Raw genomic sequence first — 16,999 nt, 5'->3', positions numbered from 1 at the left:
AAATAACGACAAAAAAACAGGCAAAACAACCACAAAGAGACACAAGAAAACACAAGGAGGCATAATATGACTACAAAGATACAAAATCCCCCAAAAGACAATAGAGAGACACACAAAGACCACAAAAAATGGAAAGGGACAGCCACAATACACAAAAATAACTACGGAAATGGAAAAAACTACCACAAAGAGACACAAGACAACCACAAGGAGGCACACAATAACTACAAAGACACACAAAGGACCAAAAAAGACACAAAATTACCAAGGAGACACAAAACGAACACAAGAAGACACAAAAAAGTTACACAATGACTTCAAAGAGACCCATAACCAACACAAAGTCTGTTTGTCTTGCTCCTATCTACGAGAGGTGGTGGGTTCTTGTGCATATCTGTGCCCAGGGGCCCATTATCTCATAATCTGCCCATTCTTAAGCAGGTACAGATTATTTTTTACTATTGAATAATCTGCTGAACCATTCCAGTCCCCTTAAGTCCAAGGTGACATCTTCTAATCCCTTGTTTTTTTGAGAAACAGTTCACAACACAAAGATAGTCAATTTACCATCACATAAGACGATGCAAAGCTTCAAGTCCTCTCCACAGACAAGCCAGACATGAGTAATGTTGGCTGTTTTGCTTAAAAAAAAACAAACAAACAAACTACAATCGATTACCAAAATTGTTGTCAAGTAATTTTCTGTCAATCAACTAATAATTTCAGCTCCTCTTCCAGCGCTGGGGAAGAAACTTTTTAATGGACAGTCTGTTGTTTCTTCTCTTTAGATCGGGAACTGATCGACACAAAGAGGCGAGATAAAGTGAAGTTCTCAAGCTGTAATTGTGAAAGTATAACACTGTAGAAGACTGCGTGATATTGTTGTCACTTCAAAAACCTGCTGAAATCATCAAATCCAAGTCTCTCATTATTTTTCATCACAATTTCCCCAGCATTTAACACTTTTAATTACCTACAAAGATGTTTAATGACTGCTGCTGATTCTCAGAGGACGTAACAGACCAAGATAGTTTCATAAATACTGTATCCAGGTAAGGGATTTATTTTTACTATAGCATTCATTTTATAGTTTAACACAAGTCTCTTAAGTAGATGACTGAAATATGTCTAACACTCTTAATGAAGAATGACACTGGAAACAGGAGTGTGGCTCATAAAACACACAATCAGTCATAATTTAAAGTTAACATCCTTTAGTAACGGGTAGTATCCAGGAAGTCCCATTGAGATTGAAAATCTCTTTTACGACTCCAAAGACAGATTGCATAAGATTTTCCCTGATGGCAGACGGCACATTAACACATTCTCTTTGGACTTGTAGGAAATTGCTCAGTTATTGGAAAAGTATATTTGAAGGTTTCTCTAATGCCTTTGAGAAGAACTGGGAACCCACTAGTTGCTGTCCTACATGTAGGTGCCACGAGTGTGTTGCCTTTGGCAGACAAGTATGAAACTTATTCTGCTCATGTGGAAGTCAGACTGTGCACCAACATGTGATATGGGGATAAGAGCGCAGACGGAAGTCATGTATATAGAAAGGTTAAAGTTTTCTAACAAGAATAAGATTTAAATATTTGTCCAAATTTGGAGCGCTGTACTTGAGTCAGGGCTAGTGAATTGTAACAGTGTAACTGAATGGCACTATAATCTCTGAGGCTGCGTAGGCCTGTATGTATTTTATTTTACTAGTGATGTTTAAGTTCTAGGACTATTTTTTTCTACCTGTGAAGATATTTGTGACTGAGTTGTTAAAGTGATGTACTGAGCATTTGTTTTATGTTGAAAGTAAAGGTTAAGAAATACCAGAAAATCTATTTTACAATAGAGACCTGGCCAAAATAGGTAGCAGTCAATCAAAAAATATGAAATATTAAAAAAAATATATATATAAAAACTAAAATAAAAATATACAAAATTAAATAATAATAAAATAAAAAAATATGAGAAATGTCCCACAAATTGCAACAAAAAAATAATTTGAAAATATATATTTTTTTAAAAACTACTGTATATTTATAACTATTATCATTACTATATTTTAAAAATCATGTCACAGAATTATTATAATTTTTTAAGCTCTTTTTCCAGGTTATTTTCTTGTTTGTTTGTTTTTAACTTTCTGTCTTACTTTCTTTCTTTTTGTACTAATGTTCTTGTTTTAAATTTTCTCTTTTACTAGTTTCTTGCTATTTTTGGGGGTCATTTCTTCTTCCGCTGCTCATTGCCATCTTCCTATGGTTTTAAAAGAAATCAAGCCAGTGTGCTCAGGTTTCAAAGTTAGAATCATCATGATATAATATATTTAAATGCCAAAAAAAATTAAAATAAAAAAATACCCCCCCACACCCACCCTTTTTTTTACACTACACTTTACATTGTGTCTGTGGTCTGACTTCAGTAAACTCCAGAATAAACAGGACAAAACCATCTTCTTGTCTGTGTCTGATAAACGACCTAACTGAATTTTCCAGCCCTCTCCAGCCTGGCCCTTATAAGTCTCTCCGCAAAGCTGTCCAACGCACGGTTTCCTTTATTGTAAACAACAATGAAGTGTGATATTTGAAAAAACACAGATGCACCACCGGTGAACTACGAGCCACCAATCATTTGTAGTCTGTACCCAAAGCGGCTTTTGAATCCCTCCTTCTCTTCCCACCTCTTCAAATTCATTGGCTGCCAGAAGAGTAGCGACAATGTTTAATGCACCATGCGGTGTCCGGACTTCAGTCAGTGAGAGGAAGCCTTCTGTGTGCTTAGGGCTGTGTTACGTGCAGAAAATACCAAGTAACGCCTGTGCGTATATATTGAAGGAAATTCACCTTCTCTTTTGACAGCTACAGAGAGACTTGTAGCAGAATGCGGGGTTGTTGCTGACCACCTCCTCAGCAGCTGCCTCTCTGTCTCTGTGTGTGTGTGCGTGTGTGTGTGTGTGGACTGTGATGGGGACGGCGGACAAGGACAAAATGCCACTACGGGAATCAGTCACTCGGCGCTGTTTCGGACTGAGGGAAAACAACTGATCGCCTTTTAAATATCCACTTTGGGATCTACCATACTGCACATCTGGATTTTTTTCTCTTCTCCTCTCCCCCACACCTTTATAGAGTATTTCTCCCGAACAGTTTTCCTTTCATGAAGCACGGTGACTCACTGCAGGCAGAAGGCGAGTCGCTGCATCCTAATCAGACAGCGGAGAGGACTTCAGCTCATTGACATTACAGTCATACTTTTCAGGAGCACTTTTTTTTTTTTATTTCCACTGCGCTGCACTGTAGCCTACGTGTGCAGCGGAGGCTTGTGGCTTTTCTTCCTGCACAGAGAGAGGAAAGAAAGGGGAAACGGGTGGTATAACTGGTTACAGGGGACGAAACTCTCCCCGAACCCTGCTGGAACTGACTGTTTTGCTTTTTACGCACGCATTATTTGGACTATTTCAGCAGTTTGTTTGGTAAGTTTACCTTTTGTCTTTTATCTTCTTTAGGTCTCTTCTTAAAGCCCCACGTCTGTTGCTCATTTCCAAGCTGTAGTTATTTCCCACCCTATGTCTATGCATGCGGATGCAACAGCTTCTTCCTCTTCCTAAGGACCGTTGAATCTTGCAGAGAGAGATGGAGATGGAGAGGGAGAGGGAGAGACACACAGAGGGCATCGGTGGAGAGAATTACACGGCTGTGCTGAGATGTTGGCAGCTCATTTCCGAATTTTTATAAGGCTCATTGTAAATATCCGGATTATGCGGATTTGTTAATGCGTGTAAGAGGCTCATTTTATACACTCTTATTCAAATAGCCGCCACAATAGGCCACATTCAGTTGTACGCCTGCAGTGTTACCATATTATTAAAGTTGCCCTATTGCAGTTTCAGTCAGCATAATGTGTGGATGTGCCACCATCACGCTGGGGTCAGCTCTTGCATTGCACATTAGAGATGGATTAAAAACTGCATTCTGAGTTGTATGCTTTTAATGATACATGGAGTAAATAAGCTACAAGGGGGGAATCATAATTTCCCTGTGTATCTGGGCTGAGCGTCTTCCCAAGGTTAACTAATTGACAAGCTTCCCCCATAATTGTGGAGATGAATTACACATGAGCCCTGTTTCATTTTTGGCTCAGCGGTGGATCTGATTTCTTTCTGGCAGAATGTCTTGTGTAGTCTGTTTTTATTTTGGTGTGTAATTGACACGTATACATTGTAACCTTTTTTTTTGTTTGTTTCTGTTTTCCTTCTTAGGTGGTATGAGTGAACACTTACAATGACTATTCTGTTTGGAGACCGGATCGCGATTATTGTTCAGATGAGTCTGGGCGCTCAGCTGAATATAAATTAGGTGTTCAGCACCACAGATTGCTGGAAGAGGCAGAGGAAGAGAGAGACAGAGCAAAGACAATCCCCAAAGACAAATGCCAAGGCCTCACATGATGAACAGAACTCTTTATTTGATCCCGAATAATAGAAACACCAAATTTGAACAAACTATCAACAGGTCAAAGGAAGCATAAACGCAAGACAGATTACAGCAGCTTTTACGGAGTGGGGATGTATCTTTCTATTTTCTTTTTCCTCCTCTTATGGGCTCAAGCCCTGACATTGAAAAACTTGAATTACTCTGTCCCAGAGGAGCAGGGTCCGGGGACAGTTATTGGGAACATTGCCAAAGATGCCAGACTCGGACTCGAACAGGTTGGGCAGGGAGGACAGGGTAAAAAAGCCAACTTCAGGGTGCTGGAGAACTCAGCTCCGCATCTCATCGACGTGGACCCCCAAAGCGGACTGCTGTACACAAAGCAGCGCATCGACAGGGAAACCTTGTGTAAGAGAAACCCTAAGTGCCAGCTCTCCATGGAGGTGTTTGCCAATGACAAGGAGATCTGCATGATCAAAATAGATATTCAGGATATTAACGACAACTCACCCACTTTCCCCTCGAATGAGATTGATATTGACATTTCTGAAAACGCAGTACCAGGGACACGCTTTCCCCTGACCAGCGCTCATGACCCAGATGCAGGGGAGAACGGCCTGAAAACCTATCAAATAACACGCGATGACTACAATCTCTTTTCCTTGGAGGTAAAATCCCGTGGGGACGGGACTAAATTCCCAGAATTAGTTATTCAACGACCACTGGACCGAGAAGAACGAAGCCATCACACTCTTATTTTGTCAGCCACAGATGGGGGGGAATATCCCAGGTCAGGTACCATGCAGATAAATGTTAAAGTTATTGATTCCAATGATAACAGCCCTGTGTTTGATCAGCCCTCGTATGTTGTGGAAATTCCTGAAAATTCACCTCCTGGTAAAGTGCTGATCGATTTAAACGCCACTGATCCTGATGAGGGCAACAATGGACAAGTAGTCTATTCTTTCAGTGGCTATGCCCCGGAGAGAATCCGGGAGCTCTTTTCCATAGATTCCAGAACAGGGGTCATAAAGATTCAGGGTGAAATTGACTACGAAGAGAGTCCTGTTATTGAGATTGACGTCCAAGCAAAAGATCTAGGTCCCAATCCAATCCCAGGCCATTGTAAAGTCACTGTTAAAGTGCTTGACAGGAATGATAACTGGCCGTCTATAGGCTTTGTGTCTGTGAGACAGGGAGCCATCAGCGAGGCAGCACCTCCAGGCACTGTCATTGCTCTGGTCCGTGTCACAGACAAGGACTCAGGCAGGAATGGGCAGCTTCAGTGCAGAGTGCTAGGTAATGTCCCTTTTAAACTTGAGGAGAACTATGATAACTTCTATACCGTAGTGACAGACAGGCCCTTGGACAGAGAGGTGCAGGATGAGTACAATGTCACCATTGTGGCCAAAGACAATGGCATTCCGCCTCTGAACTCCACAAAGTCCTTCACCGTAAAGATTCTGGATGAGAATGACAATGTCCCTCGCTTTACCAAGTCAGTTTACCTTCTTCAAATACCTGAGAATAACATCCCTGGGGAGTACCTGGGTTCAGTTCTGGCACATGACCCAGACCTTGGCCAGAACGGCACAGTGTATTACAGCATAATCAACTCCAACGTGAGTGGGGGTGATGTCAACACCTATGTTAATGTGAATGCAGCTAATGGAGCCATCTATGCTGTGAGATCTTTTAACTATGAGCAAATAAAGTATTTTGACTTTAAGGTTCTTGCCAGAGATGCAGGATCTCCACACCTGGAGAGCAACGCTACAGTGCGCATCAGCGTTCTAGATGTCAATGACAACATCCCTGTCATAGTTCTGCCCCTACTCCTAAACGACACAGCTGAAATCCATGTGCCGCGTAATGTTGGTGTTGGCTACATTGTCACCACAGTGAGGGCAGTGGATAATGACTACGGCGAGAGTGGGAGGCTCACATATGAGATCTCAGATGGCAATGAGGAGCACCTCTTTGAGATTGATCCGGTGACTGGGGAGGTGCGAACAGCCCATCCATTCTGGGACGACGTGAACCCCATTGTGGAATTGATCATCCGAGTATCGGACCACGGCAAGCCAAGTCTTACTGCAGCTGCCAGGCTCATTATCAAGGCCTCCAACGGACGTCCTCCTGATGGACTGCCACACACGAAGGACAATCAGAACTGGGACATGTCCCTGCCTCTTATTGTGACTCTAAGCATCATATCCATCATGCTTCTGGCTGCCATGGTGACCATAGCGATCAAGTGCAAGCGGGAAAACAAGGAGATCCGTACCTATAATTGTCGCATTGCAGAATACTCGCACCCTCAGCTGGGGAAAGGCAAGAAGAAGAAGATTAACAAGAACGACATCATGCTGGTGCAGAGCGAGGTGGAGGAGCGGGATGCCATGAATGTGATGAATGTGGTAAGCAGCCCTTCCTTGGCCACCTCTCCCATGTACTTTGACTACCAGACACGCCTGCCACTCAGCTCACCAAGGTCAGAGGTCATGTACCTCAAGCCCACTGCCAATAACCTCAGCGCTCCCCAAGGCCACGTGGGATGCCACACCAGCTTCACAGGCCCAGTCACCAGCACTACAGACACACCTACTAACCGCATGTCCATCATACAGGTAAGAGAAATAGCACTCCTCTCCTTCACTGTTATGCCACCATTTTCACGTCACAACCCTCAGAAAGCTCCCATTTCCTATATCAACATTTCCCCCTTGTTTTGTAAAATGAAAAAAAAAGAAGATAAGGACAGGCAGAGGCAGCGAGGCCCAGGAGCACAGAGAGAAAAGAGGAGAGGGAGGGGTGAGCATTAGAAGGATTAAACAGTCATTCTGGTGCTCTCATAGAACAGAGCCAGTGACATCGACACAAATCAGTTGTGCTTGAAATATGTCACGGCAGGCTTTTGAAATCAGTTTTCATGTAGAAATTTTTCATTAATCACTCAATCACTGTCGTTTCATTCCTGTGGAATAAAGACTTTAGCCCGTGGCTGAGTTCTAATCAGGTATGTGGGTTTTTTTAGGATCACTTTAAGCAATATATCCCTACAAAATCTGCATGTCTAAATCTGATAAAAAAAAAAATATATAGAATTGCATATTAATGTACTTTTTTTTTGCAATAATGGTGAAATCTATAATGAGATATCATGATAGTCAAGTTGCTCCGAACAGTGACGGATGTATGTCGACTGTTTCAAGCCACCGTTCAACATCATATCAGTCATCAAGTTCTGTAGCGCCTTGTGGTTAACTCTAGCGCTTTTAATTCCTAGAGATTAGCAGATTGTACTTATTTTCACGGCTACTTTATACGTCTTTGTGTGGAGTACTTGGATGTATAAGCCTCTAACGTGATAACTTCTCTGTGTCTTTGGCCTTAAGCCCATTAAAAGTCTGTCGTGTCAGACGAGGATTAAGGCCTGCTTAAGACAGTGGTATGTAACACTGAGGATAATGGGCGGTTCTAGCAAACCCTTTTTCTGATGTTTACCTTTTGTCGACCAATAAAAGGTGATGTTCCTAATAGAATTTGATAGAAATAATAAACAGTGCTCATTGAGTTTTATTATATTTACATTCTCCCTGTGGCCTTAAACCGTTTGGCCCAATTGGGGAATGACATTACTTCCAGTTACATCCCAAAGGACTGTAACTATTAGTCTCTCCATTAGGCTCTCTGCTGTCTTTTCTATCCCACTATTTGCGCTGGATGTGGATGTGACGATGACTGTGATCAAATGTGACGTGTTCCCACCAGGGAGGAAGGCCACTGTCTGTTGTTCCCACTCTCAGTCTCAGCCCTTCCTCTATTATGAGCCAGCTGCATAGGGCAAGGGTCAGCACAAAGACCGTTAAGGCTTCCTAATCAGAGGGACAGAATAATTGCTGGTCCATTCTGCAGGCGGTTTCTCTGCTAATGTAGTGAATCGTGATGATGAATTTGACTGTGCGAGGCTGTTGCACATCCATTTTGTGCACTTACTTTTCTCTCCCCCTTCAGACTGTCAAAGGAAAAACAAGCAAGAGCTGCAACAACACATTCCTTAGTGTCTTGTTTACAGAGGGTCCCCTCGACGCATCAGGCGTGCAGGGTGCTCTATTGTATTATTCAACAGAAACCTGTGTAGAGGGAGATGGCCTGAGGCATTAAGTTTCTTCAGAATCTGTACAGAAGCGTATCACTTTTCTCCCTTCCCCCCCCCGCTTCTGCCTCCTCTCTCCGTTCGTGTGGACAGTAAGTAACCTGAGTCAGAGGAGAGTGGCTATGGGAAAAATGTCAGGAAACAAAGACAGAATTCCCCTTCCATCGATCCCAAGGCCTCTCAGCCCATCTGTCACTACAGTTGCCACGGGAGGAGAGGCTAAATAGGAAAAATAAATAAAGAGATGGATAAAGCGGGGGAGCATATCGCCTGCTCAGTCAGTTTCACAAGGGCACCTTAGTGCTGCTGTCTTCATCTGCACCTAGTGGGGCTACTGTAGCTGCCTGCAACTCCCAGTCTCTCTCCACACTGCTGCTGGCCTCTAATGATGTTTTATAGTGGTGCACTGGCAGACAGGCTGGGCTTGGTCTCTAGCTGGGAGAGGGGAATAATATGAACATATCAGCAGAGCTCTGCTGGCCTTATCATTGTCACCACCGTGCCAGCACCCGGCCCAGTGGAGAGCTTCATTTCATTTCTAAAGAGAATTCCTGGGATAAGGAGATGGATGATACGTAATGATGCCTAATTCCGCTTAAGGCGTTGAAGGGAATTACTTAGTGTGGAATCAAGGTTAAAACCAATCTGCTGCAAAATTCCTCAATGCTCAGGAAGAAGGGATTTCAGTAAATTGCTCCAAAGAGCGAGCCCGCGCCCACTCCGTCTTGAATACGTTTTAGGATTTTGTCCCACATTATGTTTGGCTCCAGCAGCTGTGCCAGACTGTGGCCCACTGACTGCCTCACAAGTTTCTCCGCTGCTTTCCTCCTACCTTTTTTTTTTTTTCCCCGAGAAGCTGCCCTCTCTGTTACCAAACATTACAAGACTCCTGTGTCATTACTTTTAAATGGCCCATAATTTATCATATTGATTTGTTTTGATAAGTTTTGAGTGTAGTAATTTGATTCACCATGAAACTCTAATTAAACCGAATCCTGTCTCGGTGGGAGACCGTCCATGTTAATAAGGTGCAGGTGGTACAGAGGCAAAGGGGGAGTCTGAAAGGCTATAAAAGTCGCCTTTAGGTGGCGGCATTCTGCCTTGTGTAGGGTGGCATTGAGATGAGGGTGTCAAGGAGAAAAGGGGCTCCAGTCTCTGCTGACTTGACATTGTCACTTGTCACTCGGTGGGGAGGCTCCTGCTACGCTAATGAAAAATGTCAGACATGAATACGTTACAAACACGTGGAATATAGAATAATTTTCTGGAATCGCCTGCATGACACTGTTTTATTACAAGTGTCTGAAATGAGTCACTGATTCCACCAAGCAGACACTGAATCCATGTAAATTCGCACATAGTTTTGCTGCATGTAAATTAGAAAATGCAAGGCGCTCTTTCAACAATTGGTAATAATCCAACCTCTTTGAATGGATTCTTAAAATGACTGGCAGCCATAAACCTTTTGAGCAAATTAAAGGATGCTTTAAAAAAAGCAGTTAAGAGGTGTGACTGTGATCATTTAAGTGGCGCCTATACAATATAGGAGATAAAATGTTCACTGCTTTGATCTGTTTAGGTTGAGCTTGTGCATGCCAACAATGTAGCTGCAGCAGATGTTGAAAATGGGTGCTTCCAGGAATGGTCTTACTCTGCATAATTTAGGGAGATTGTGTGTGTGTGTGTGTGTGTGTGTGTGTGTGTGTGTGTGTGAGTGGGTGTAACGTCATTGTGCATTCCAGGCATGTGATTTAAGCCTTTAGCTGGCAGGCTCCGTGACAGAGCCCCTCTCTTTTATGAGCGGGACAATCTTGCATTTGTCCGAACCTTGAAACACCCTTCCTCCTAGAAACACACACACAGACACACACGGACACACACACACGCTTGTGCACACAAACACACTGATGCACATGTAACCGGGCTTGGGCTGTTTTTAAGGATTCTACCGAAAAGTCTTATCAAAGCCTCTGCTGTATATTGTATTGAAATTGCTCCCACACTTCAGTGGCCACTGAGGCAATGAATAGAAAAGCGCTCTTTATTTCATTTTTCTCCCTCTCCCTTCATCTTTAGATAACCGCTTTCCTCTGGAGCTTTCTATGGAATGAGTTTGGTAAACCTGTATGTACTGAAGCCCGCTTGCTGACAGGATTGAGCAGCTCAGCAACTAGATGCAGTCGGTCTCAACAGTCATTTAAAGGAATGAGAGACAGTTCAAGAAACCATTTGTAATTTGTGTACTTTTGTCCCCCAGTTTAGCTCTTCTGGGCCACTAGGCCAGATTTGTTTTACTTGAGCTTGCCAGTACATAAAAAAAAAGGAAACAAAAATTATCGGCTCGCCTTGGGGTGTATCTTCACATTTCCTCAAATAAACCTGCTGCTACTGTACATAACACTACATGCTGAAATGAATTATTAATAGGCAGTTTTATTTTTCTTCATCTCCCCCAAGCTCATATGATAAATACAACTGAGAGGAAGTGCAGTCAGACCACAGAATGTTGCCTTCGGGAACAACAGTAAATTATGTTATCTCTATATAACCAAAAAAAAAAAAGATTTTTTTTGTAATTGAATGTTTCCTCTATTAGCTGCCATTAGTGGTATTCTGGTTCACAGAGGGCTTGTTTGAGTACAGATACATCAGTGTGTCTTGAAGCTGTAGCAGAAGTGTAACGCACAGCACAAAACAGCAGCTATATTTGCATCCTCTTTCATTAATAAATCATAACGTTTAACAAATCAAAGGGAAGTGGAAGATGTCACGATAAACATCAGAGGTCTCTGGCTACACATTTGTGAACATGGAGGGGGGTGGATGAATACAGGGTAGGTGAAACAGAAGCTACTTACTTCTGATATAATTCTGATATAAGCAGAATTTGAGTGTTCATTTACTTTTCTTGGGGTCTGTTTGCAATGTGTGGTAGCATGAGAGAAAATTGAGATGACTGTAGTACTCTGCTAAATAGACCCATGCTTCTCCTCTCTCAATACCAGTGCAGTAATGACATTTTTCAAGTTTTGGGACGGAAAAAAACTAAGGAAATCTGCTCTGGTAGTAATAAATGCCACCAATGACTTTATCTTCACCCTCATTTTTAACGTTTCTTTGGCCGCTATTTCCATGGAAAACATTAATCGGACTCAGGCTGGAAATTCTTCAAAGATTTACACAATTAATAGTTCATTTGCAGAAACATATTACGAGTTCTCGGAGAATTTGTTTGAGATTGGAGGCAGCTGTGGAAGTGCATGTTTTATTTATCGCGAGTTCTCAAAATCCAAGTAACCCTGCTAAATAATTGAATATGTAGGCCCTTGACTGTGGCCACCACTAAACACAAGTTCCCCCTGTAACTTACAACAAACTCCAGCAGAGTCAAACTGTAGACATAGATAGATAGATACATACATACATACGTACATACATACATACAGAGACATAGACAGACCCATAGATAGGTCAACCCATAGATAGATAGATTGACTCATAGACAGATAGATAGATAGATAGATAGATAGATAGATAGATAGATAGATAGATAGATAGATAGATAGATCGACCCATAGATAGATAGATCGATAGATCGATAGATAGATAGATAGATAGATAGATAGATAGATAGATCGACCCATAGATAGACCCATAGATAGACCCATAGATAGATAGATAGAAACATAGATATACAGAGATATAGATAGACCCATAGATGGATCGACCCGTAGATAGATAGATAGACAACCCATAGATAGACAGATTGACTCATAGATAGATAGATAGATAGATAGATAGATAGATAGATAGATAGATAGATTGACCCATAGACAGACAAATTGACTCATAGATAGATAGATAGATAGATAGATAGATTGACCCATAGATAGATAGAAACATAGATACATAGAAGACACTTGTATATGTATACATTCTATTGGTCAGTTACTCCTTTCAGCCAGCAGCTGTGCGTTCATTTGGACACAGCACTTATCTACGCCTCATAATTTCATTATTTTTAACTGACCTTCTGACCCAGCTGTGCAGGGAAACAAAGAGGTTTTTGTTATTTTTTCAAGTGCAGAAAAAGAGACAGGATATGAGAACACAAGTTGACCTCCGTGATAGCCAGATTGGCCGGATACATTAAACCAATTTGCTTGGTTCAATAGGAAGCAGCCTATTGGAGATGACATTGGCACGATAATAAGACCGTGAATTGTCAGTGGATGTTCGCTCTCGAGCTATTGTGCATTTTTGTGTGTGCTTGAGTGTGTTTGTGATTGAGGGGAAGTGGATGACCACAGCTCCTCTGCCTAATTCATCGACACCGGAGCTTCAAAATATCATGTCACACTGTCACGTCATTCTGTTGAGTAGCAAGTGCCACTCATAAGCTGTGTTTCGCTCCCCGTACACAGACTGGCATTTTAAGCGGCTTCAGATCATGTCCTGTCAGGCAGACGTTGTGATTACTTTTCTATTCTGTTCTAACAAGGCCACCAAAAGTCCTTCTTTATTTTGCTAGTCTTCTGTGTTTGTTGTGGCTGTGTTCTTGTATGACAGTGTGTGTCTTGTTTTCTTGACCCTGCTAATACTGCGAGTTGCCCACATTTCTTTTGCATTTCAAGTGCACTCCTACATGTCTTGATGGATCTGTACGTTTTGTACCCAACAATCCTTTCACTGTAAGGTGTTTTCTTTTAATATAAATCCTTTAATATGTACTATTTTATAGAGGAAAAGAAGATTCTGACAACAAAAAAAAAAATCTGTGCATGCCCCCAGTAGATTTTGAAGCATTTTCCTTGGTGCTGTTGGCATTCTGCTCAAACAACTCAAGCACAAGGAGCCAACCTAGCATCAACAGAGGTCACAAAAACAAGAGAACAAAACATAACCTTCACAGTGGAGGAATCTAAGATTCAGCTGCCATGTCTTTGTGCGTGTGTATGTACATGCACACGCGCGCAAGCACCTATGCTACCACCAGCTGTGCTCTGAAGCACCGGTCTTGCTGGTTCCCTCAGATTGGAATGGGTTTCCCTGTAGGGGCCGCCTGCCCCCTGAGGGCTCTTAGATCCCTCCTGGGATCTTTAGACTTAACGTTTCGGAGCAGCAGGGTGCTGGAGCTGCAGCAATACACAGGTACATATATATATATATATATATATATACAGTATATAGGAGTGACCTCACGGTAATGTGCGCTGAGATGCACAGCACACAGAGGGCTACATTGGCGTACATGGCATGACGATGTATTCTTTGAACTGCCAGCAGCTGGGTCTCCTTGCTGTAAATCAAACACTTTCAAAGTCAAACAAAGTGGAGCTCGCTCTGCTGTGTCTTGGCACCAGTCCAATCTGAGAGAGCTTTTATTTCTGCCACATCTTCCTTCACTGTGCCCCCTAGGCATGTGCTGTAGAAACAACACGCGGCTCAAAGAATGAGTTATGTGAATCTGTTCTCACCTTCTATCTCATTAGTATAAGAGAAATGATTTATCCCTTTCTCCCTGAATCTATCTCTCCTTGTCCTTGCCTTCTACAGTTCAGCACTTCTTCAGCTTCATCAGTAACGTGATTAATTGACTGGAGGGATATACCATGAATACCATCTCATTTTCTCTAATTTTACCTAACTACATGTCAAAACAAGCCGCTATGAAACGGGCTGCTTGTCCCCCATACAAACACCGGAGTACATTACAGCCGCCCGATCCGGAAACGACGGTTTGCTTTGCAATTTGAGGAGTATTTTTCTAAACGGTGTAATCCTGCCAGTGCATGTTTGCATGTTTGTGTGTGTCTGAGAAGGTCCGACACTCTAATGGGAGAGATCCCACTGTCTCCTCTGTTCCTGCTTATATTTGTGGCACAGTTTGAAATCTGACTCCCATGTCTAAAGCCCTGTGTGTGTCTGAAGGGAATTGACAGCCACTGTGTTTTGCAGTGGCTGTTATGTGTTTGTGGCAACAGAGGGGGAATGAGTCGGCACTCTCAGATGTTATTGCCTAAACAAAAGGCCCACTAAGTGGCGGGCACACAAGATTTGTCATCAAACGTTTGACAGTGTGTCCTCTCTTCAGGGTAGCAGTGGTGATGCTGAGTGCTAATGGCGTATTGAAAACGGTATATTTGGCCGGGCTCATCTTTTTCTATTGTACGACACAGATGTACTCAATTGGCCCCTCACTGGGTTCATGTCTTAGAGAGAAATCTTTTTGGGGCCTTCAGGATTCAGATCAATGGCTGGTTTGCTCTGTTTCTTATTGATTTTTCCTCTGTTTGGAACTGAAATACTGTATTTCATTATCTATCACTCTGAGCATTGTTTAGTTAAAAAACAAACAAAAAAAAACCCACTAGCGCTCGCGCTCTCTCTTTCTCGCCTTCCCCCGCTCTTGGTCCGACTCTCTTCCTTTTCGGATTCCCTTTCTTTCTCTCTGCTCTTGTCATCTCGGATAAGCGATGCAATTGCTCATGTTACTGACGACCCAAGCCAAATTCATAATGATGAGATTATCTTGTCAACAGTACAGAGTGTATATGTCTGCCGTATTGATCTGCGCACAGTCTTAATAAATGAAGTACCACGATGGAAGCGTTGGCTCAATGATAACTCTGAACAGATCTTGCTATTTATACACCCTCAACGCCGCTGAGATGATGAATGGAACTTGTGTATTCTGCCGCTCTCCTCTCTTTTCCCTTTTCCTCCTGTCTTTCCTTTCCTCTCTTCCCCCTCTCCTGTTTCCAGATTGATGGGGTGAAACAACCCCCTCTTCCCCCCCACACACATTGTCTGGGATGCGTCCTCTTTGAGGTCACGCTGACATGCTGAGTCGATGTACTCCCAGGTGGAGAGACATGGGTGCTTCTGTGGGTGGATCCAATCAGATAGACTACAGGGGAGGGAGAGCCGGGAGGAAGAAATTACTAGCGCTGGAGCTGGGTGCCTGTGTGTGTCTTTAAATGACTGAGGTTTGAAGGGGGGGGGGGGTTATCTGTGCATTTGAAGAGAAGGTCAGCAGGGTTTAGAGCTCGAGATTATGTGTGATTGTTTCTTCCGTGGGCTAGCTGATTAATGCTAAAGCTGGTCTGACAGATTCTTAATGCACCATAGACGCACTTAAAAGAGACTCAGAGGAACTGGCGTCCAACACTCTGACAACGGAGCATTATCCTAAAGCCTTTTCTGTCAGTTTTTACCCAGGTGTATGGACAGTATCCTTCCTGTCTCCTGTTCCTCCGCTCCCCGGCCCCTCCTTTTACTCGGATACCTCTGACCTGATACATATACAGCAGATAGGTCACCTTGAAGCGAGGGTGCACAGAGTCCATCTGCTGCGCGTGTTTGTGTGTGTGCATAGACAGACAGAGAGGGAGAACCCAGGTGTGTGTATGTGCACTTGTGCATGTATTGATATTAGCCATATGTGTGCTTGCATCCTGCGTGTCTGTGTTTTGTGTGTTTATATATCTGTGTCTGGCCTCGGTTCTGGGCTTTGGGGAAATATCTCGAATCCTTTCATCCACGGAACGATTCTTCCTCCATCAATTGAGATGGAATAATTTTGTTCTTTTAATGTTTGTGTTCACGAGCCCTCAGCTTCAGTCTTGTTAACCCGCAAACCACATTTTGTGGATGGTTTGTTTCAATACCAAATTATAAAATGCTTGTTTCTTCAGTCAAATTGTACACAAATCCTGGAGAAGAGGGCTTAATAATATCAGTCTGAATGCGTATTAAAGGTGTGCTTTTAGCAGACTGAATACAGGTTGATGGCACTCCATTTTTAGATTGCAAGGTTGCGAACGCTGATTTTCTGAAGAACTTAAAGTCGAATGCTGGCTCACTGTAAATGATGAGCATGCTTATTTTGCTATTACTCTAAACACCGAAGGATACAGACTTTTATCCAGTTTATTATATAAAGCATTTTGTATTGTAGTTAGTTTTATCTTATTGTTTCATTCAGTGGCAATTTCTGATTATTTGTATAAATCCAATCATCTAACAGAAAAGCTTGTTTTTTTTCTGAAATAAGCTTGCTTCTTTTAGAGAGTTAGATAAGGAGATACACACCAGCCTCTACTAGAAGTGTAAATCATAATTTTTATACTATATTGATTCTTTGGACAACAATGTAATATTTGCTGATATCAGGGTTGGAAACCATTTTCATTTGAACCGATTCATCCACTTCCAGTACCTGGCACCTGTACCCAACAGTACCTTTTTTTGGTACTTTAATGTCTCTGCAATAACAAACATTTCAGTCAGTCAAATTGCAATTCTTCTCCTCTGCTCTTTTCACACATCAAGCAAATCTTCTGTCTGTCTGTGAGCGCATATGTGTGTGTGTGTGTCTGCTCATCTAGCACTTACTAGGCTATTACTAACA

The 16,999-nt window shown here is 42.4% G+C and overlaps 1 protein-coding gene across 4 annotated transcripts in view; it reads left to right on the top strand.

Annotated features, from left to right (window-relative positions):
• The first annotated feature begins 2,761 nt into the window (after nucleotides 1-2,761).
• Nucleotides 2,762-16,999, top strand: part of pcdh17 (protocadherin 17) — a 76,308-nt gene continuing 62,070 nt past the window's right edge. For 2 of the 4 annotated variants that reach the window (XM_049604095.1, XM_049604088.1), the window contains exons 1-2: nucleotides 2,762-3,469; nucleotides 4,256-6,847. In XM_049604095.1, coding sequence (XP_049460052.1) covers nucleotides 4,562-6,847 — 2,286 coding nt within the window. In that variant the 5' untranslated portion in view covers nucleotides 2,762-3,469; nucleotides 4,256-4,561. Of the gene's footprint in view, nucleotides 3,470-4,255; nucleotides 7,058-16,999 lie in introns of all 4 variants that reach the window. The other 2 variants (XM_049604078.1, XM_049604070.1) reach the window with 1 other exon arrangement.

The sequence above is a fragment of the Epinephelus fuscoguttatus genome, linkage group LG2 (genome assembly GCF_011397635.1).
Source record: "Epinephelus fuscoguttatus linkage group LG2, E.fuscoguttatus.final_Chr_v1".
In the NCBI taxonomy this organism is placed as follows: Eukaryota; Metazoa; Chordata; class Actinopteri; order Perciformes; family Serranidae; genus Epinephelus; species Epinephelus fuscoguttatus.
Note: the sequence above shows the minus strand (reverse complement) of the source record. Positions and strands in the feature narration are given on the sequence as shown.